Source organism: Styela clava, chromosome 9, assembly GCF_964204865.1.
Source record: "Styela clava chromosome 9, kaStyClav1.hap1.2, whole genome shotgun sequence".
Taxonomy (NCBI): domain Eukaryota; kingdom Metazoa; phylum Chordata; class Ascidiacea; order Stolidobranchia; family Styelidae; genus Styela; species Styela clava.
In genome coordinates this window covers 5,684,374-5,707,725 of record NC_135258.1, presented here as the reverse complement: position 1 = coordinate 5,707,725, position 23,352 = coordinate 5,684,374, and the positions used below count along the sequence as shown (strand labels likewise).

Here is a 23,352-nt window from a genome sequence, read left to right as displayed (position 1 = left end):
ATGTATTCTAAATTGGATCATATTTAAAAAAAAAATTTGTGAAAATCATAGTGATTTGATAAAAATTTTATTTTGAATAGTTTAGACCAGTGCTTCCTAAACTTTTTAGAGTTGGGACCCATTATTTATTACCACAGCTTATGGCGACCTATTTTTAATAAATTAATAAAATCTAAATTTCGGGGAAACACAGTAAGAAGTGCTGTACAGTGTACAAAACTGCTATGCATAAAAAAGCCACATGGTCATTCTTTGTGTAGCAAATTTTTGTTCTTTTGAGAAGATCGTAAAAAGGAAACTTTCACAGATTAGAATTTAAATTCAATTCAATTTTTTTTTGTTTTTTTGAAGATTTACGTATTCGAGTCGCCACCGATCTGAATAACCAGTATAAATAATCAGAGCTTTCTACATCTTTTCACGACCACCTAAGATTTTTTTTGCGACCCATAGTTTTGGAACCGCTGGTTTAGACAGTAATGCTTTAATTGATTTTCTATTTTCACAAAGTCAGATGTTGAATAAAAATTATCGTTTGTTGGAACATAAGATTACAAATGCACAAAATGATTTCTAAGATGATGATCTATGCTAAAGATTCTCACTGTATTCCCTATATATGAAAATCTACCCGACTAAAAACAATGAAAAATACTCACCAAGATAGCAGGGGCTCGGAAGAAATAACAAAATGGATAATGGAACAAATTGATGAATGATGAGGCATAGAGATCTGCATAGCGGGTCATCTGTAAAGAAAAGCCCTATATTAGTACAAACCTGAGTGGAACACTAGGCCGCACATTAATTTAACATTGGCTCTGTAGTAGTTGCAGGCACAAAAAATTAGTTATTGATTTTATGATATGTGTTGCTTGCTTCGCACATACTAGCTGTTAGGGCAGGGGTGTGCAACAGGTGGCCCGCGGGCCACAACCCGGCCCGCCAAGACAATAAGTGTGGCCCTTGTCAACACTCAGATATTTTCCCACTAAGCATCAAATTCTAACCTGACTGTTTATGGTTAAAATCCATAATTTTAAGTCTTTCGTCTTTTTGCCTTTATTACTGCAAGACCAAGCTATAGCCTTTTTGTGGTGAGAAATGTTCAATCCATTGTGTACCCGAAAGATATTGAATTTTTTGAATTGCTCGGCTAGATGTCAGAAGTTGGTTATATGGCCCGCCGACAAAAAATGTTGCACACTCCTGTGTTAGGGCATTGATAGAAAAAATTGGACTGGGGTATAGACTTGGAATCACTTGCGCGTAATAGATTGAATTAAATTAAAAACTCGCTTCGCAGGCCGCACATTTTTTTGTTGTGGCCCACGGGCCGCAGGTTGCGCGCCCCTGGTTTAAAATGTTTGCATTTTGATGATTTGCAAAATGTAAGGCTTACAGCAGAATTAGAGATAAGTGGACTCTCCTTTTGGTCATACTGATGGTACAACGAGAATATCTGTCGGAGACCGAAGAATTATCGATCGAAACTGTGGTTTCGATTCATGACTCTATAGTGCGTGTCCCATCACTAATTAATTAATAACTCGCTTATTATACGACATAATTCATCAAAAATCAATAGGCTTATGGTCTGAGATATGATGAATGCATATGCAAAATTTGGAGCAAATTCAACCACGCCTTCATGAGGTATCGCGTGTATCTAACAGACAGACAAATACCTATCAACATACTTACCGATCTTAAGATCGATAAGTAATTATGTAAGGGTGCTACTATTTTCCGGGACGACCAAAATTTCCAGTTCAGCATTGTCTTTCATGCCTATATCTAAATTGATGTATCATAATTAATACCAAATGAATATTTGGACAAAAATGTGGGCTTCATTGTCCAGATTCAATAATCATGGATGCACCACTGTCTAGGATCGTGGATGTTCCTTCCTTTTGAACATTTCTTACTTACGATCAAAGCCACCCAATTGCCGGCACTTCAGGAGGATGTGTACCAATATGGAGGTAACTAATTTTGTTCGCCTACTTTACATCAAGTTGTATAGAGGGACTGAAACCTATGGGCAGCTGGTATATTCAATTGGCTAACACAGGCAGTTCCGAACTCGTAATAGAACTAGAATAAAGTACACATAGTATGAGAGTACCCAACTGCCCACATTCTCAAAATTATAACAAAACACCAATGGATAGTTCAGAAAGTATGAAAGAGCACAACAGACCTGACTTGCAAAGAACGTTTGCCTTGATCCACTTCTGAATAAACTTCCAAATATACCGTACGACATGTCCAACTCATGAACTACTTTCTTAACCTGTTCCTGAAGAACTTGGATATTCGGTATTTCATGAGATGCACTATCAAGATTTCTGTAGAAATAAAAACAACTTTCAGTATATCATTGAAAACATTTTGTCTGGGTTAGACAAATTAAAATGTTCTAATTACACCAATTTAAAAGCAATATATGGGAAGTTTACTTTCAAATTTTGGCAAAAAGATTCTATCCTCTAATTCTAAGTATGTTCATATCATTTTATTCCACCTCTCTCCATACTTTGTCCCTTCCTCCTTCCTCCCTCATAAAAAAAAAGAATTTGTCCTATTATGTTTTTCGAATCATGGAACATTGTAAAAATTAAAATTTGGGTGCTCCCGAAGTATGCGAACCAAGATGGCGGATATCGGAACGTAACATGGGTAACAGGTTAGGGTTAGGCAATAATTTTTTTTCAATTTTCCTTATTTTAGTCCTATTATCAGTTCGAAGACTAGCCAAGAGCCTCCCGTAGTATTTATACATAAAATTATGGCCTAACTCTAACCTAGTACACATATTACATTCCGATGTCCGCCATCTTGGTTCGCATACTTCGGGAGCCCCAAAATTTGTGATAAAGGTATTCACAAAGAAAGTCAGTATTTTCGGAAAGACTAAAATCTCACCATTTGCACTCTTCTCAGTAATACCCGATACCTATCAAACATCTGCCAGAAGAGCAAACGCTACCAACCTGTATTTCTCAACAATTTGAGCATCAAGATCTGTCAGTCTATCGTAATAATCTTTCTTTTTCAACCAAACATTCGTTTCTTGTGACATTTCTGGTATGACAAGGAATGTCCTCCAGCCTCTGCGTTTCTTGGATTTCAAGATATCACCGAAGATATGATCGCCTGAAATGAAACATTATTATGATAGGATTTTTTTATTTATCCCAGAGAGGAAGATGAAAAGGCTCAATTATATTATAACAAAACCTCAGATTACAGGTCAATGTCAAGTACAGGATTGGTATTTTAATGAGCAAAATTTGTTAGAATCTCCGTAGTGATAATCAATTAAGTCTAAAGTTATACAACAAAAACCATCAACTTTAGTAAGCCTTTTTAATAGTCCATTAAAGGAAGCTTGTATATGCCAAGGTTTTTGTTCTCAAAATTTTATTCAGTTGAAGCCTGGAGTCGGAGCCGAATAAAAACCAGGAGTTCGAAGTAAATATTATTTTAGTTGAGTTTGAAGTGAAAAATGTTTTTCCATATGTTATCGGGAGTTAACTGCCAATTTTTCCCAGACTCAACAGCCCTGTTGATCAAAACCTGAAAACGTGAAAATTTCTCACCGATATACAAAATTTCTTTTCCTTTTGCACCGATAAGATCACAAATAGCATCTGATGATCCTCCAGAATATATTGTTCCTTCTTCATGTGATCCTGTGTAACTTCCAAGACATAGCTTGCCAGTTTTCTGAGGATATAAAAAGTAAAGTATTAAGTTATAAACTAAAAATAAGACATTAAACCAGGGGCGTGCAACCTTTATGGCAGAAGGGCCAGATTGAAGTAATTTGGTGGGACCGTGGGCTGCACCTTCATTTTAAACATACCTTTCAATAATAAAAAAAACTAGCTAGTTTTGCTAAATTGACAGTGACACTCGAGCACTGGCACATGCTTTGTGACTCGAAAGGATTGAATTTGCTTGCCCATACCAGATAATGAATATAAAAATTCGTTTTGCGGGCACACCATTCAAAAGTTGCACTTTCTGCGGGCCGTACAATAGTCCTTTGCTGGCCGCATGGGGCCCGCGGACCGCAGTTTGCACACCCCCGCATTCAACTACCATAATGTCTATTTTTTTCTTCAAAGAAATTCTCCACACTTCACGCACTCAAAGAAAAAGGTCTCCACTCTCCACACTCACTCAGGAATAAATGAGATTATAAAATAGAAGAAAAATAAAGAAGATTAATCTCTGAGTGAAGTTACTCGAGACCATTAAAGTACCAAGAGCTAAAGAGACTATAAAAAATTATATCGTCAAATTATGAGTTACTAAATAGTGATTGGTGTGGTTGTGCATTACATATTATCTAACATATATAACTCCTAACAAGCAAGATGGGATTTTTTCTGGTACTCCCGTAGGGTGTGTACCAGGTAAGGGGTAGGCCATAATTTTATTCCAATTTTCCTTATTTTAGTTCTACGAGTTCGGAGACTGTCTGTGTTAGCCAAGCGAATATCCCCCCTGCCCATAGGTTTTAGTCCCTTTACACAACTTGATGTAAAGTAGGCAAACAAAATTAGTTACATCAACTTAGCTTACATCAACTTCCAACTTAATCATTTATTTATTTTCTTACCTGATCAACTTGTCTTAGAACAGTTCCTTCTGCGAAAAACTTTGGTTTACGAGCTTCACAGAGGATGAGATCAAAGTACGTGACCCATGACCTATGAGGTGTTCCAGGCTGAATAAAAATCAGAAAAAAGTCACATAACCTATTTTGAATCTAACTTCAAATCCAGTAAAAAAAAAACAGCAAAATAAATGGTAAATTGACTACAAAAACAGACTGAAAAATGTATAATCAACAGTCTCAAGCACTGAAGTGCACAGCGTGCATTGCAAGGGTCAAACGTAGCCCACTGAAAGTTTCAAAATCCCATGCAGAAACTAAGTTTATATGTTGTTTTAATTTTAACCTCTGGGTTTCATTGTTGAGTAAACAAAGCGCAACTTGAGTTTATGCTGTAATAATACTTGCAGAAATCTCACTCAAGCGTGGCAAGATGCAGAATGTTGTGTGATTACGACAATGTGATCCACAAATTGGGTTTAGATAAAAAGTTAACCAATATGCATGTTTAAGTTGTACATATTCGCTTTAGCAGAGTAGATCCAAACATTGCATCAATGAGTTGCCAAAGATGATTTTTTTTTGATGAACAAAACTTTTTGTCGGGCGATAACACCATTGCTTCGAGCAAGGCTCTGGATAAGCATGAAAAGAGCTACATGTCTTAAACGAACTGAGATTGTTATGTTTAATTAAAGCTTATTTAATACAGTGGTGCCAAAAAACTTTGCCCGATAGTAATAACAATTATTTAAATAACAAAAGTTTGAATACATTTAATTTTATGATAAATGAGACTATAAGCATATAATAACAAATAACTAATAATAAACAAATACAAAGAATTTTTTAATTGTTATTATTATAAAATCTGGCAAAAGGTTTTGGACTCAAATTTCTTGTAACATTGAATTCTGGATGAGGTTGTGAGTCTCTGGGTTTGAGCCAGAGACTTGAGATTAGCAAGTAATGACAATTGACATTAATGATATTTGTAAATAATAAGCAAACTACATATTGAATTAAACATCAAACTATGATTTAACACAAAGAATTACTACAATAAAAAGAAGGATCTACAATAGATTTCTTGAGTCGCCATTTTCAGAATAAATTAGAATTCTCATGTTCAGAGGTGAACCACAGACCCATTCAGTTACCAGCCCATGTCGAATATAAAAATAGTTAACAGTTAGGATAGGATTTACATATTTATCTTGGAGAAGTGGGAAGCCGTTAAGACGGTTTAACCATATGGCGAACCACGGCCTCTCGTCCAGTTACCATTTCATGTCGGGTATGGGATTAGTTAGTTATTTGTTTTAGGAAGCATGGGCTTGATGGAAGGAGAAAGCCGTAACCGGCCAGCGGGTACGTGAACCACTCATCGGCGGCGAAGACTCCAGCAATCCTCTTGCACATAACCATCCCCACATGGGATTCGAACCTGCGATTTCATGCAGGGTAATCAGAGGTGCGGTGGCGAGCGTATTTCTAACGCTTCGTACGTTTCGCCAGACCGGCGAGTTCCACATGCATGGACTTGATGGTGGATGAAGCTTTAACCAAATAGCGGAGCCTGGGACCCTCTATAACTCTATTCAGCAATCCTCTCGGACATTATTTTCATATGCAAAGTCGTGAAAGGTAATCAGTGTAAAACGGCGAGCATGTTTTTGGCGCTCAATGAGCTAATCATTAAGTTTTTAGGTAAAACTAATCTATATTTGCCATTCTAATAAATCTACAATCAAAATGAAAAAAACGAACAATTGTTACTGTTACCTTGTTACTCTGTTAGATCAATATGAAGCCACAGCACACAGGTGAAGGATCAAAGGTCAAATGAAAAACAAAGCAGGAAGTGAGTTAACAAACAGCTAGTGAAGTGATATGGTGGGAGCATAATATGATTTTCCTTGGAGAGAGGAAAGCTGATAAAACAGCTCAAACAACATGGTAGACCACATAGACACTAAAATATATAAGGGATGGGGATGACCTACTTCAAAACCCAATGCAAATAATTTCTTTTATAAATACCGACTGAAATGACATGAAAAATCACAACAAACTACACTAAGAATGCTTGTTAAAAGAAATTAATGACTTAATGGGACATAGCAAATCAAAGTTTAATAATGACGCCATTTTGGTCTAAAAAATCATATTCAGAAAATTATAGGTTTGGAGATCCCAGCGCATCTAACTATGACAACGAAAGCTGCAGAATTAAACAGATTTTTTTTAATTTGTTCAAAGCAAGGGAATGGCAAATTTAAGCACTTTGGTTCAAAGTTAAACACTGAAATTCAAAAATGCACATTTAAAGTTTGCATTGAAGTTTATCATAACATGACTCATATTCTTATGCTGGAGCAAATAATCAACATTACGTGATTAATGGCACAAATGGTGAATAATGCCAGTGTTGCAAGAAGAGCATGTTTTGAATGAAGAAATTTCTGAAATCAAGCCTTGCTAATTCGGGTAGGATTTAATATTTATCGCACATGGGAGGAAACCAGTTGAGAAGACTAAATCATAGGGCGAACCACAGTACAGGGGGATATGGCTATATTTGACCAGTCAATCATTCAATTTGTATGAAGTACATGTCTTGAATTATAGATATACGGACCCCCAGCAATACGCCATAGAGCATAAATTCTCAAAGTTCATAGTACAGTGCCCCGGAACTCCATGAGAGAGAAAGTTGGCTAATTTTGTAACTAATCCTAAGAAGCGGTAACAACAGTCAACCTCCTCATGGGCATCATAACACCAAAAGTTTGAGAACCCCTGCCATGGAGGATGGGTTGGTCCCACAGAAACCCAATTGATAGCAATTTCAATTCGTGTTGGGAAAAGTCATTGGTATTTGGAGTCTAGAGTCAATCACTGGGACTAGACTAAATCTCACTAGACGACTTTGGCGACTCCGAGTCTTTGATAAATGGTGACTTAAGTTGAGGAAATAATTTTCCCAACACTGCCAATAACTTTTAGTCTTCTTTATGAATAATTTTTGAAAAACCGCACCAGCGAATCAAAACCCTACTAGCAAGTCAGTTCTATTATCTTCTTTCACATAAATTTCAATAAAGAGCAATAGTCTACGTAAATCAGTGCAACTTGAAAATCAAAACACAAGCGACAATAAACTTTAAAAAATTCACAGCATGAAAACAAAGCACAAAAACTAGTAATTTCTAACAAAATACCAACCTCGGGTCCGTGAGGAAAATCAAACAGGTATTCCATGATTTTCTGAACAAAAAGTAATTGAGATTTTGTGAATAAATTTTATAAAATTCAAAAAGCAGATCTAGCGGAATACGAATAATCTATTACAAAGCTTCCCAAACTTTTAAGACGCTTCGAATATTTAAAAGTTTCCGCTGCCCCTGTGAAGTCAGCATTTTTATGCAAGCGCATCGCTTCTCTGCTCATATGTAATGTCTTGAAATCGTGAGATTTATGTTTGGCAATAATTTTAATATTTGTGTTTCGAATCTAAAGTCCAAAACAATAAAATGGATTTTGTACTTTTTGTGAAATTGGTATACCCTTTGCGGCACCCCAAAATCTGTTGCGGGGTCGCAACCCCCAGTTTGGTAAGTCCTGATCTAGTATACCCAGATTAGAACATCAGACCTAACTATATCGAATTCACAGACTAAAATCTTGTGTTACACGCGCATTGTGGTTAGTAACGGTCTCTAAGTAGTGGTGTATGATCTTGGCATGGTGATAATTATTACTCCAAATTGGTCAATAAATCTTTTAGCTTTTTCTGAGACCAGGTATTTATACCATGTTTATACTATGTTTTATGACTGACAAAAACTCTTTTACTTTAGGAAGTTTGACCACATTACTGTGTAGAAGCGCAAAATGAATAGCAATTCTAAGTGTTTTTGTGACTTATTGATAACAAAACAAGCCTGTAAGTGCCCAGGATCTGGGCTGATAGTTGAGGCCCTCACTCGGGCGACTGGTTACCATCTATAGAAACTTACTCATGTAAAACGGCAGCGTTGTTAAGTGAGCGGGTCACCGAAACTACCAGTTCAATTTAAGCTCTGCTCGTTACGTGTACGTTCACGCGTGAGTGATATACTGAAGCTAATAATCGAAATAATGTTCACTAAAATCCCTAAGGCTTCCCCAATTTATGGCATATCGAGATGAAGGAGGGCTTGTTCGAACTAGTAGCTTATTATTCAAGGGGCAGCGTTTCCGGAATTTTAATTTTCGCTTTGGTTCTCGATAAATTGGCGAAAAGTAAAAGTAAACTCAAAGTTTTTTTTAAAAATTGACGCATATTTTTGCTGCTGCCATGGAAACAAAACACTAATTCGGGTTTTCACTGAAACGCACAATACTAGGGTGATAGGAAAACCCACTTGAGAAACTTCATTCAGAACTGTCAAGCCATTTAGACGCTACAGCAAGACATACAGACAGTCAGACTTGAAGGCCTACTGACAATAAGGGTCTCCTAGAGCGGAGATCCAGAAATCAAAGGGCAAAAGAAAAGAGTCAAATTACGTCCCCTGGGTTATTTAAATATGGCCCGCCTGATGCTTCCACAACCAAACTAAAACCAAATTTCGATGTTTCAGCTAAAAAAATAGCTTAAGAATTTGTTGAGATTGCAATTAAATTGAATTTTGGCCAGAGGCTTGATGATTTCCACTTTTGCTTATGTTAGACAGTGAATATTGTTCATAAAATGTAACTTTTTACGTCACACTTACATGACCCGCCAGTCTAGATGGGCAAAACTTTTGGCCCCTGGTTCAAAATCCTTGCCCACTCTTGCTCTAAGGTCCACTTACATTAGTATAATTATAATCGCTGTTAGTAATCAGCAAAACTTTTCCGTGTTCTCTCATTCTGTCAAGCAGCAATGGTAGTTTAGGTTCTTTGACGACGTATCGATCAATGTCTTCAAGAGTTTTGTCTTTGAGGCTTCCCTGGAGGAGATTTTTAAAGGACTATATTATTCTAGGATATATTATTTCAAATAATTCCCAAAAGAATTGCTATTGTTTCATATATTTCGGGGGGTCCGAAATTTCAAATTGCTAAGTTAGACAAGAACAGCTAGTGCAGGGTGGTCAAACCCAGGCCCGCGGGCCACATGTGGCCCGCTGCTTCATTATCTGTGGCCCGCGTCACATTCTGAGAGTAATCGATAAATCGCATTTCGTGTTGTTCCGTAATCAAATTAATCATAAAAATCTTTTGACATATTGTTGGATCAATAATGTCACTGAATTGACTAGTCTTATGGCTAGCTGAGGCAACTAGCAAAGTTAAATGACGTGCTTGGCAGTCTAAATTATTATCTGACTTTCTATCTTTTCGGTCGGAAATATATGCCAACAATAGAAAACTAAAAATCGAATACGGATTCTATTAGCCTGGAATGGCTATGTCTGATAACTATGTGTTTGCACAATTAAAGTGTTCATTTTGTATTGCACTGTTTACCTATTCTTGGCACTATTGTGGTCCGCGAACAATGAAAAAATAAATTTGTGGCCCACGGAGCAGACAACCTTGGACCACCCTGAGCTAGTGTGCCCGGAAAATGGGTTCCAAGAGTCTTGAGGGCCTAAAAAGCGATTCAAGCTACGAAACATTGATGTTCATGATACAGAAAAAGGCTTTTTATTTCAAAAGAGGGGGAAGGTCTGAGCCGCAACCCCCTCCCCCCTGGGTACACTCCTGAAACAGTCAGCCATATTTAATAGAAGTTGAAGATAGTAATCATGATTGTTGGAAATACAAAATCCATTTAAAATTCCACACTGACCTTCATATGCACATAGTCAACTGCATTTCTGATGTCTGAATGTATGTTGGCATAAGTCATTCTCAAATTATCTTTTTCAATTCCACTCATTTTCTGTAGAAAAAATCATTCATATAGGTGAATTGATAAAAGAGAGTTACAACTGTTATAACAGAATTGAGTTGAACTGATCAAAAATAATTTTATTCATTTTGACCAGATAAATCAAAACGATGTTTACTGTGCTATTTTCATTTGTATTTATTCATTCATTTGTTTTGGTTTCTGATATGTACCTTGGCATTTGAAGTAATGAATGAATTGAATTGAATAACAGGTTGATTTATTTTTAGGTGTCGCTGACATGTTAACTATGTAGTTTATTCACGGCATCTATTGCAGTCGAATTATTGTACTTTTTTTTTTCTCAATTTATATATTTTGACTGTTTATTTGTAAAATATTTCACGCACGGCGTGAAAAAATATCTGAATCTCTGAATCTTTAAATTAACAGAGAGGAGACAGTTTTTTGAAATGAGCTGCATTTTTTTTGCAAAGGCCACGTTAAGAAAAGTACTTAACATTTCCAAAAGACCGTATCATAAGCTTACTATCAAATAGAATTCAATAGCAAAATATCCTAAATTAAAGACATTGTTTTGAACCAGAGATGAGAAAACATTATTATTTCAACAATGAGGTTGTATAAAATTCTCCAAGAACAGTAGGACTTCATGTGGCCCATGGGTTAGGGTAGTTTGCCCAGCCCTGCCTTGACCAATCGCAAATCATTGACTCCATATACAACATAATGAACTCTTACCACCACATATCCAGCAGCAGTACTGAAATAGTTAACAACGCAGGCGTATAGATAAATTTCAGGTAGATTGAACAAGGTGTTATAGATAAAATATCTTTCTGTGTCGTCCATGCTTATGAACTTATTCGGATAAAGGTTGATGATTTCTGGTCTGTGAAAAAAAAAAAGTTGAAATTTAGGATTTGTATTTGTATTGAAGGTATGGAGTGGTAGTTTCCATTGAAGTTGGTCCACAACCCTAAATGAGACAGAAAAGTGGGTCGAATAAGCAATGCCGCAGCAGTGGCAGTTTGGAATGTCATGGAGTTGAAATTTATCACAACCTTACTCTGGTGTCAAAGTTCGAGACTTTATAAACTGAATCAAGAGTCATAGCAAATTGGGACCTCCTGAAGTATGCGCACCAAGATGGCGCACAACCTGAACTCAGGTTGTGTACGAGGTTAGGGTTCAAGTTATGCGACATATTGGTGCGCATACTTCAGGAGTACCGCAAATTGAATATAATAATGGTAATTTGTCATTGTGGCATAAGGTCAACATGCCTCCTGAATTTTTTGGTGGGCTTTTCCAGTTCGACCAGTTTGAGTTTATAAAAGCCAAAGAACAATTTAAAGAGTTTCACTTTAAAGTATTTATTAAACACAATTAAAATTAATCAATATTTATTAAAATTTTAATAAATGTATTTTATTGATTATCACTAGTGTATGACTGCTGAGTTTATTAAGTAATTAAAACAAGTAGTGTCATGTTGAAGATAAATTACCACCAAGGAATTTCCTGCACATGTCTATATATAAATGATTGTCAAAGATTGACCTTATGATATATAAAGTAAGTCAAAAGGTGGTCGACACAAGCTTTAAACCCAAAACTTTTAATTCGCGATGACAACGTAGTTGAGTTCAATGCATCACATGTTATTACCATCACGTTGATTTATTCGAACTCATAGACTAAGGCTGTAATCAATTGGGTAGGCAATAACAAACATGAAATTTACTGGCATTTTAGAAATATTAGCTCCTCATATATCAGTGGCTACACTGCCTTGTTCAGAATGAAATGCACCATTTAAAAACCGTCACAATATATATAAGATTTAGGATCTTAATTATTTTTCAAAATGCATTTTGAATAGCAAACCGTCTAGCTAGGTAATACAACTTTCTCTGCCAATTTACCTTGGAAACGAAATAAAAAAAACTTACGCTTTAAGAAATTGAAATCCATGAGCACAGACCATAATGTTGCCGTATGGATCAATCTGAAAAAAATAAATAAAATTTGATAATATACAGGGCATTTCGAGATATAGGACTTACAATTTACCAAAGTATGACAGGAATATCATAATATAGTAATTACCTTGGACAGTAATATGACTACCTCTAGTATTTAAAAATTATTACGAAAAACTATCCGAATTGGCTTAATCAATCACAATTTATAGATTTAAAGAAAATTACTTGAACAACAGGAAATGAAGATGTTTCGGTGACACGTTGCTGCATAGACCCTGATCTCATTTGTCAAATCCATCAATTAACGTCTCCCCTTTACGCATAGCAATAAGTAGGTAATCTATATACACTAACAAATTCTAGTGACAAGGCAGGGAAAATTTTACCGTCTAATTCAACTTTGGTGCCTTATAATTTTTTTGGTTTAGTTCTACTGCTTATGCCTTTTTTATGATTCTTTTCTAGGTATTACATGTAAATATTTTGTCTTGAAAATGCTATAGAATGAAATTAAAATGCCACATATGCATACAAATGAAATGTTGGAGATGGGTAACAATAGAGTGATTCCAACATTAGTCAGCTCTATATCTCCATCCTACAGTTAGAAGCAATTTCAAAATTTCAAAGGTCTAATCTAAACAAAACCCATTAGCCGAAACTGAGAAAAATATCAAATGCATATTTATTTTATATATAAAACTGTAGAGCCAAACAAAGTATTATAACCTTACCAATAGTTACCTACCTCTGTGGTGCGGTTAAGGTCATGTATTCATGGCCAGGGATTGGAAGACGGTAACTTACAACCCCATCTGCAAAGATGTATGGTTGGTAACCATAGTAACGATACACAAAAACAAATATTTCTAAAATCTTATTGTGAGCCAAATAGAATAAAAGAAATTCTGGAGAGACTAGCATTCAGATATTAATAAGAACATAGAAGGTTTGCAAGCGTTACTAGCTTGAGATATAAGTGTAGACGGATTCATTTAATTGATTATTCAATTTGTTTTCTTATTAACAACACATCATACTGAAGTCTAAATTCATATGTGAGGTCACTTAGAAAAGTTCTACATTTTAAATAGGCTAACATCTACATTAGAATTTTGTATAGATCAAAGTTATATATAACTACATCTAGTGGTTGCTTGTCAAGTTCTACAGCAAAATTAATAAACAATTGAATCATGTGAAAAATATCACATCAAACTTTCTAAAAATGAAAGCAAATTTTTAATATCGGATCTTAAAGGTCTTACAATAATTATCTTGGTAAATTTATAAAGTAAATTTTGTACAGACTGAAGTTTTCGTGTTTACTGATCAATTAGAGAAGATTTACGTTGAAATATTAAACAATTTGATTGTGCGTCGCAAAACACTCTTAGAAAAATTTAAGCTAGAATTTCAAACTGGATTTTATTAAATACATAATTTATTTCAAGCATACAAAGTAAATCTTGTACAAGACTCAATATTTCGCAATTCAATCATACGAAACTAAACATCTTTAATCAAAAAGCTAAATCTTTGTTTGGATTTTTTAAAATGTACAATTTCACGCACAAAAAGTATAATGAGTCAGTTAACTTTGTCTTTGCAGGGCTACTGGTATTTAAAACTAGAATAACAGTCTTATGATTCATTAAAACATGTTCTCATCTTCTTGGTGTGTGATTGAGCTCTATGACTCATATAATGTTTTCAGTTTATTTAGGATTTGATAAAACAAGATTTTGCAAAATTGCAGCAGTACTTTGTTCTGAAAATTTATTGCTTTAAAAAATCCTAAAATAAGAAAAAGTCAGTTGTGATGAGTTACTCTGACTCATTCAATGCTTACATGTTTATATGAGCTTTGAAATTTACCAAACAAGACATTTTCAGACTTTAAATTCAGGCTTTGGTCAAAATGGTTCTTGTTACTTATACAATTTTGCAAAAATAAAAAAAGTCAATATGTCATTATCTACTCTGACTGATACCATGTTTACATATTTAGTTTAAATTTTTACAAGATTTTGCAACATTTTTGCAAATCATAACTGCAGAATTTAAAAACATCTGGGCTTCAGTCAAAAATAATATTGAAAAAACTTTTTTTTTCCAATAGAATGAAAATTGAAACTTTGGTGTGAACATTTCAATAATTTGATATAATCTATAGTCCAATAAAGAATCTACCATTCCAAATAGGGTATAAAGTTACTTTTTCAAATACTAAATAACAAATGATAATTTTTAAATTTTTAATATCTTTATGTGATGTATAATCCTGAGATAACTTGTCATAGTTTCATAAGCATTGCATCTATCGCAGGTAATTTTGCAGAGTGGTCACGTTTCATTTATGACAATCACATTATTGATCATCATAACAAACTCAATGACGCCGTCAACTCAACTCCATTTCGATAATTATTATAAATGAAAAACTGTTTGTCAAGATAAATTTAATTTACTAAGTAGCGTTTCGTAGAATTGGCTAAGATTACTATTTTAAAAAATTGCTGGATTGGTGTTTGCATAAATATATTTTTAAAAATATTGCTTGTCCAACAATGAAGAAAATTAGGTACTCCCGTAGTATGTCTATCAGGTTGGGTTTAGGCCACAATTTTATTCCGATTTTTTTCATTTTAGTTCTATTACGAGTTCGGGGACTGTTTGTCTTAGCCAAGTGAATATATCCCCTGCCCGTAGGTTTCGGTTCCTTTACACAACTCCATGTAAAATAGGCAAACAAAATAAAAAGCTTAGAATATTAATATTTCAAGTTTAATTGAAAATACCTCTTAAGAAGGATTTGTATGCCTACCAGTAATTATAATTTAACTAAAAAACATTTTAAAGATCCATTAAAAACTGAACCAATTATATTGAATTCAAGAAGTAGTCCAGAAGTAGCCTACCAGGTTAGATTTAGACCATAATTTTATTCCAATTTTCCGTATTTTAGTCCTATTACGAGTTCGAGGACTAGCCAATGGACTCTCGTAACATTTGTACCTGAAATCATGGCCTAACCCGGTACACATACCACGTCCCGGTGTCCGCCATCTTGGTTCACATACTACAGGAGTACCAATTAGTTAAAGTAAATGTAAGAACCAGCATATGGTGAAGTAAATGTGTAAAATTAAGAAGCTTAAAATATTCATGATTGACAGGTATGAAGGGGAAGGAAGAGAGGGTATTGACTGCATTATTGATTTAGCTATGCATTGGGATTAACAAGAACATGCTGTGAAAATATACTAATATATCTGCAAGCTTTTTGATTTGATTAATGTGACATTTTTTTAGGCCAGTGTTTATATAATTCGCTCAAATGAAATTCTGATTATTTTATTTAAGAAGATTTGGTATTTTTTAAATAAAAATTATGCTTTTGTTCTTATTTCACTCTCGAAAAACTGCATAAAATGGCAGAAAATATCGATATTTAAGATCATATTATATTATGTTGTACGTTCAGTATGGTCATATTTCAAAAGTCAGGCTCATAGTACTAAAAACTATTTTTAATTTTAAGAATTGAGATATTCCCTAATTCATCCACAAAAATTCATTACAATAAGAAATGAAATTATAAAGTGAAAAAGACTAAGAAACAATATCAAAGTAACATGTTATAACATTCAACATGACGGCAATCAGATACGTAGCCTACATGAATGAATGAACAACACACAATTCAAAAACTCATGACCAGTGTTCACTATTAGCGCACTTTTTTGCGAAAATTGCGAAGCACTTTCGCAACTTTTTTTAGGGACTGCGAAATAGCACTTTTTTCCGATTTTGAAGAGAAATAGCACTTTTTTTCCGATTTTGAATGGAATAAAAATTCAAAGTTAACAAATATTTTCGAGTATTAAGTTGACAAATAAGTAACATACTAGTACTTTTGTAACTCAATTCTGCATATCATAACGATATTTACCGGAATTCTAACCTATGAGATGCAGACATAGGAGATAAAGCTTTTGCATTAACGGCAAAATTCTTGTTTGTAATATGATTATTATACAAGCACACCGATTCCGCTTCTCCCGCAAAAAACGCTCTCGGGTGATTGAAACCAGATGTTGGAATAATACCCAGTGCGTTTCTTTGAAAATTGGTCATGTGACTATCAATGATATCGATGAATTCAAAATGACTATAAAAGAGTTATGTGTTATAGTCACTTTGGATGAATTGTGACCAAACTGCACGATTTTCAAATCAGACGAAACTTTTAGCAGCATGTCACAGATTTGCAAAATCACCAAATTCACAAAATACCATTAAGTGCCATTTTAATGTAATCACAATGTTGAAAGGAGTGGCATTTTCCGTAATTTTGCGATATTTACACAACTATTTCTCATTGATATGCGAGGACGGGTGGGCAAAATTCAATATTTTTTTGAATCGAATATTTTTAAAGAGTACCGAATAAACGTGGTGGAAACATTAAAAAATCGGCAACAAAGCCTTTTTACTGGTTAATACCGTTGTAATCGCTAATTGTTCTTGTCACCGATCGTTTTGGCGGCGATATCCAGGTTTTGGGTAATCTATATTCCCGCCTTCTCTCTTTTACAAATATGAATTCTTGTGGGTCGGCGGACATCGAAGTTTTATATTTCGGGTTTACCCGTTCGTTCACATCGGCAACAGCTGTTGAAGACATTGAGGACTCAAATTAACATTTGCGTTGGCTTTAATATTACCTATCAAGATTTGTAAATTTACCGTCCCAATTTTATGCGAATGGTAATATTATTGTCCATACCGTGATGCAGATATTTATTAAGACGATAATTAACTTTCTCATGTATTTCTATGGTGATAAACTTCGCAAATCTGAAATTGTGCCAATCCTGAATGTTGATTTAAAATAGAGATTGAATAATTCGGCAATAAAGGCATTTCTGCGTGGTCATAAGACGAGATGACGTTAATGAACAGCACTTCTTTTACAGGATATTTTACGTATGCGACTTAATGCTAAAAAGATTGGGCTGGAGTGCTTTTTTTTTTCGAGTGCTCGAGTGCCTAATAGAGGTCAGGCGCTAATTGTAACTAATTCCCTCAAGTTTCAACGTGTTTTCAACAAAACAATACCCCGGCGATAATTATAGCTAAAATGTTACCGAGCAATTCACAATTTTATTTATGGAATTTGCAAATTCACCAGTTTCTTGACGATTTTGATATTGTCACGCCCTAATTATTAGCGCAAAAAATACTCCCCTTCTTCCGCGGCGGTTTGACGGGTTCTTTGTTCCATTCTTCAGAAAGTTCTGACACGGGGGGATATAGAATACTGAATCCGGAGGGTTGAATCCCTGTCCACTTACTGGTGATTTTCCGTTTTGAAATGCGTGAAACATTCTCTATTTTAAATTAAATGACATTTCGCAGGCTAGAGTTCTCCCCGAAAATGATGTGTTCCAGACGTTAGTTAAACGATAGATAAAACATTAGATTGATAATTTTCGTGACGCCCCGTTTTCGAAAATACAAAGTTATATCGCGAAAATGTGTTTTGTTACATTTAAAATAAAACATTTTTGCGATTAATTTAGATCAAATTTTACCTTTCACGGCAACCCGTTTCCGAAAATACAAAGTTATATCACAAAAAATGCGTTTTGTTACATTTATTTTGCATTCCCAATAAAATACATATTTTCCCTAATTAAGGTCGTCGATGAATCTGTTCCTGTCGTTCAAGCTCGACACACGTTTGGACGAGTGTGGGGCGGTTTTTTGGTCGACGATAAATTAAAAAGTTGCCACACGTTATTTGTATAACGATAATAACTGAAAATTAAGATTTAATAATAGAAGTGAATTTGTCTCAAGATGGTATTTTACGATTCCTGCCAACAGAAAATAAACACGCTGACAGGCTTGGTTATAACTGATATTCGTTTAATTTATTTTACACTATTAATAAACGCGCCAGACCAATTGCGACCATATAAATTGCAGTCGCATCGGTATGGACTGTATGTTTTTGGCGCTCTCACATTAATAATAATTTTCAACAAAACAATACTCCGACGGTCATTAAAGCTGAATTCGTTACCAAATAATTCACAATTTTATTTACGGAATTTGCAATTTCAAGATCTCACTTGACGATTTTGATGATGTCATGCCCTAATTATTACTGCTTAAATGCCTCAAAATACAACAAATGTAATCATTTTGGACGACAACAGGCGCAACAATTCGTAAACGAGCCGTTATAACGAAATTCGCGATTGATTTTACCTCTCTCTTGTTTACAATTTTAACATCCCGCCGGCCACGTATGGTCGAATAAAATGTTCACATATTCGAAACATGACTTGGCCAAGGATTGAAGGGATCACTAAAGAGCTAATAGAAAGTACATACGCGAGGGTATGATATTAATATCGAGAATATTTGTGAGCATATCACAGGACGGAAATATTTTGCACCCGGCTGTTTGTTGGCAGAACAACGATACGCTAAAGTTAATTGATCGAATACAGGGAAGTATTTATTTATTATTTCACTTGCGAACATCGAGGTTTTGGCGGAATTGTACGATCATGTTGTCTTTCTTAAATAATAACTTTTTCAATAAATGTTCATTTTACTTTTGCGTCTTTATTATATGTCGGGTTTTCATTTATTTTAAATTCGAAATTGTCCGAAATACTCCAACAGGTGTATAAGTACAATAATAATAGTACTTACCAAAGTACTTACCAGGGAAGTTTAATACACACGATGCGTCGTAACTCCCGTTTAATAATTATAATTTTTTTTACATTCTGCTTAAAAAACAACGGCAGTCATCATACGCAACTCTCGCGACCAAATCTTTTTTGTTTTGTATGGCATCGTCTTGGCGACAAATTTATTGCCGACTAAATTTTAATTGTGTTTTAGGATAAGTTATTTTCTGTTTGTTGGTTTCTAAACTTTACAAACTTGGGTAGCAATTACTATTAATGTGAGATTTGTGCATATGAACGATTGAATATCGCGACTGGATGTCCGATACCTGAGAGTGCGTAATTCTCTTTCAACATTAATTTTCAGGATATCAGCGTTCATGTGGTCGAATGAAAATTATTTATCAAATGGATTGGTATTTCGAGACACTCTCAAAATTATTTGGGATCCACTATCATATCATTCGTTTTTTTTTTATATTCATGTTTTTCTCAAGAATCACCCTCGTTATATTTAGTGTACCTTCGCAAAAGAAAACTCTTTGGTGTCATCGTTCCTATTAGTGAAATTGAAATATATGGAAACCTCGCAAGTGGCGTTGTGATGCGAATATTTGATACTAGGTCAGCAGCATTACAAAGTGCTATTTATGAATGCTGAAAGTACATGACATTACTAAACATTTTGCCAATATATGAAGTTTTCTGCCCGATTTAAACTAACTCGCACACAAACCAAGGCATGTCCACATTTCAAAATTACTTGTCTTTGGGTAAGCTCTGAAATAGTATAATGTAAATGAGAAATTAGGTCACGCTAGCTCACGAAATGGGAGGATTTTCAAAGTGATCTTGTGTAATATTTCGGAGAAAAAGGTTTGAAAGGAAAGTAGGTCAACCTATCTCATAAAACAGGGGAGTATCCTGCGTAATATTTCGGAGGGAACGTAGGTTAAATTATCTTTTAAAACAGCGGGTGCGGGTGGCAGTGGTTCAAAATCACAAATTAATAATTATCAGATTAGGTTTAGGGATAAATCGAAAAGTTGAATTTCCAGCGCACCTAACCCTAATTAGTATATGGTTTCCAGCCTGCCTCGTGTCTGTTAGATGGAAGGAGTAACAAATGTGAAAGTCTTTGCTGTTTACGCGACTAAGCAACTGACACCTTGATACATTGCATGAAAGTTTTGTCCCGGCAGGTGTTAGCAGATGTCATTTCGTTGCCGATGAATTCGCTTGTTTTAATTAAACATGAATTCGCTTAAAGGGAACTCGGTTAACGAAAAGGCTTCTCTTTAATTCATAATATTAACCGGAGGAGCGCTTTTTTGAGTATCTATGCCGTTTTAAATGGGTTATATGAAAGGCTAGGGCACCTAACTTGTTAAAATCGGCAAAAGCACTTTCGCACTTTTTTTTTCGACTGCGAAGCACTTTCGCACTCATAATTTGCTTAGAGTTAACACTGCTCATGACTACCATCAGTATAAATATAAGTGAGGAAATATAAATGGATAAAGTTCATAAATCAATATTAAAAATGAATGTGTTACATTTAGCAACATGACTGCATCCAACATATATAAACATACAATCCAAGGATTTCTACCCACCTTCAGAAAGTTCCCATATTGTGTGTCAAGAACGAGCCCACGTACAACGAAGTTAGGATCATATACACATTCCTTCAGTTCTGCTGGGTATCCACATTCCACGAGTCTGTGAATGAAATCAAACAGTTCAATGATATTTTTCAATTAAGCAGGTAATGGATTGTCTCGCTAAATTGTTTATGTTAGGATTGTTGTACTATTGTTGGGATGATAATATATATATTTTTTGAAAATACTGATGGGAAAACAATGCAAAGCTAACACAAAATATCTCACCTATCTCTTGCCAAATCAAATACCAATGCTTCATACTGAGGTGATTTATACCGTTTCAGAGCCATTTTAAGGGGGTCGGGTCGGCTTATGCGCAAGATCAGCTTTTATGCGAGGATATTCTGCAAGCTATCTGAGAAGTCTGATTATATAGAGATGAAGCTGAATTCTTTTGAACTTGAAACGGTAATAAATTTTGTGCTTGCTAAATATTTTCTAAAAATTGCTGGAAGAAATAAAATCCCAAGCTAACACAAAATATCAAGTCCGTGCTTCTGAAAACAAATAACTGGCTAACTAATCCCATACCTGACAATGAACTAGTGAGTGACCGGACAAGAGGCCGTGGTTCGCCACATGATTAAGCCGTATAATCGCCTTTCCTCTCCCCAGAGATAAGTATGTAAATCCTATCCTATCTTACCTGTCTCTTGCCAAATCAAATCCCAATGCTTCATATTGTGGTGACTTATACACAGCAAGAGTGTAATCCATGTCAAACCCGAAGAACTTGATTTTCCCGAGGTTTAAACTGCGATTCACAAACACCCTGGAAATAATGATTATACAATATTTTGATGGAGTGAAATTTAAAGTATTGTAAATAAATGTATTGTCTGAAAATAATCTTTTGATGAAAGGCATTTGTTGGTGCTTAATATGCTGCAATAAATTTAGAAAGTTTCAGTAACTCTCAGCTTTTCTGTAGTTGCCAATTACTTTGCTCACGGATGAGTCTCTTGTATTTCTGAGAGTGTGCACACGACCTGGCTTTCGCCATATAAACTATGTCAAATCATTATGTTAATTGGTCAACTTTCGCTAATGAAAAGGAAGTTCAGATGATTTTGGACAGATGACGTGATGTCAACTTTCAATAAGTGAGTCCAACGCCAGTAGCTGGCATATCATCTTACTGCAGCTCAATCTACCTATGTAGCGTGATGGGACCTCAGCAAGTGGATTCAAGGATTCCTATCAATAACAGAGTAGGATATAAAGTAGACCTAACAGAGAGGCAAAATACTCGTGAATTTAATCAATATACCTGTTTGTTGGATCCCGTTTATAAGCTCGAGACTCTTGTCTGCTCATCATGTATTCTTCTTCTGTATAACCATTGCTGAAGCTTTGATTCTCCTTCATAGCAGTTCCGTTCCCATTGCCGTTTGGCACACTGGACTTTAAAAGTGCTGTTTCACCATCCTGTACAAATATACTTATTATGGCCTGATACACAAATCTGCTCCAAATAAGGGTCTACATAAGCAACCCACTTACTCGATATGATTTATTTCGAAAATTAGAACATGCAAAACAAAGACTCAGGATGGAAATTCATGAATTCATGAATGAATTTCCAAAACTTCAAATGGGGTGTAAACATGAAACATAACTGGGCGCTTCAGAAGTGTGTGTACCAATGTGGAAGTAACTAATTTTGCTGCCTACTTTACATCAAGTTGTGTAAAGGGACTGAAGCCTATGGACAGGGGGTATATCCACTTGGCTAACACAGACAGTCCCCGAACTCATAATAGAACTAAAATAAGGAAAATCGGAATAAAATTATAGCCTAAATCTAACTTGGTACATATACTACAGGAGTATCCATAATTGTACTACACAAGTAATATCACCGCGTAACATAGAATATAAGGGGAAAAACATAACAAACTTTAATTGTAATTTATCTCATATATTTTTAAAAAATTGATATAAATTCAATTACTTACCATCTTGCAGCAGTGGTAGATATTATCGTTGATGACAGTCGGTCTTTACTTATAATAGCAATGCTAGGTTTATTTTTATTCGGTTCGCTGCAAAAACAAAAATGTAAATTCTAAATACGATAGAGCTATTTGGCAATTAATGTAGGATCGGTCTTTGTGCAATCAAGAATCGAAGCTATAGTTTTTAAAGAAATAATATTAGTAATATGTAATAATAATTGATTAGTCCCGCAATTTTCAACTTTTTTTGAATCTTAAAATCCTTTCAATACCATAAACTGTTCGTAGAAAAAATTTCAGAATATTCAGAAATAATCTATCCCAGGGGTGTGCATCTTTAAATACAGGAAAGCCAGATACAAATAACTAGGTGAAACTGCGGCTGCACCTTTAAATCAACATAGGCTTTCTAATAGTTGTATTTTTCCTTGTGGGTTGCATTAGGCTCACGTACCGAAGGTTGCACACTCCTGAAGTATCCAATTAACCAAGAACTATCT

At 35.0% G+C, this 23,352-nt stretch overlaps 1 protein-coding gene across 2 annotated transcripts in view; it reads right to left on the bottom strand.

Annotated features, from left to right (window-relative positions):
* The window catches only part of LOC120338722 (cytosolic purine 5'-nucleotidase-like), a 31,592-nt gene extending 8,653 nt beyond the window's left edge, over positions 1-22,939 (bottom strand). For both annotated transcript variants that reach the window (XM_039406643.2, XM_078116547.1), the window contains exons 1-14: positions 22,853-22,939; positions 22,165-22,322; positions 21,541-21,666; positions 20,844-20,949; positions 12,479-12,534; positions 11,265-11,415; positions 10,461-10,553; positions 9,478-9,615; positions 7,862-7,903; positions 4,637-4,744; positions 3,609-3,735; positions 3,000-3,162; positions 2,207-2,354; positions 660-749 (exon numbers count right to left, since the gene is read on the bottom strand). In XM_039406643.2, the coding sequence (XP_039262577.1) occupies positions 660-749; positions 2,207-2,354; positions 3,000-3,162; positions 3,609-3,735; positions 4,637-4,744; positions 7,862-7,903; positions 9,478-9,615; positions 10,461-10,553; positions 11,265-11,415; positions 12,479-12,534; positions 20,844-20,949; positions 21,541-21,666; positions 22,165-22,322; positions 22,853-22,855 (1,509 nt within the window). In that variant the 5' untranslated portion in view covers positions 22,856-22,939. The remainder of the gene's footprint in view (positions 1-659; positions 750-2,206; positions 2,355-2,999; positions 3,163-3,608; positions 3,736-4,636; positions 4,745-7,861; positions 7,904-9,477; positions 9,616-10,460; positions 10,554-11,264; positions 11,416-12,478; positions 12,535-20,843; positions 20,950-21,540; positions 21,667-22,164; positions 22,323-22,852) is intronic.
* Positions 22,940-23,352: the final 413 nt, after the last annotated feature.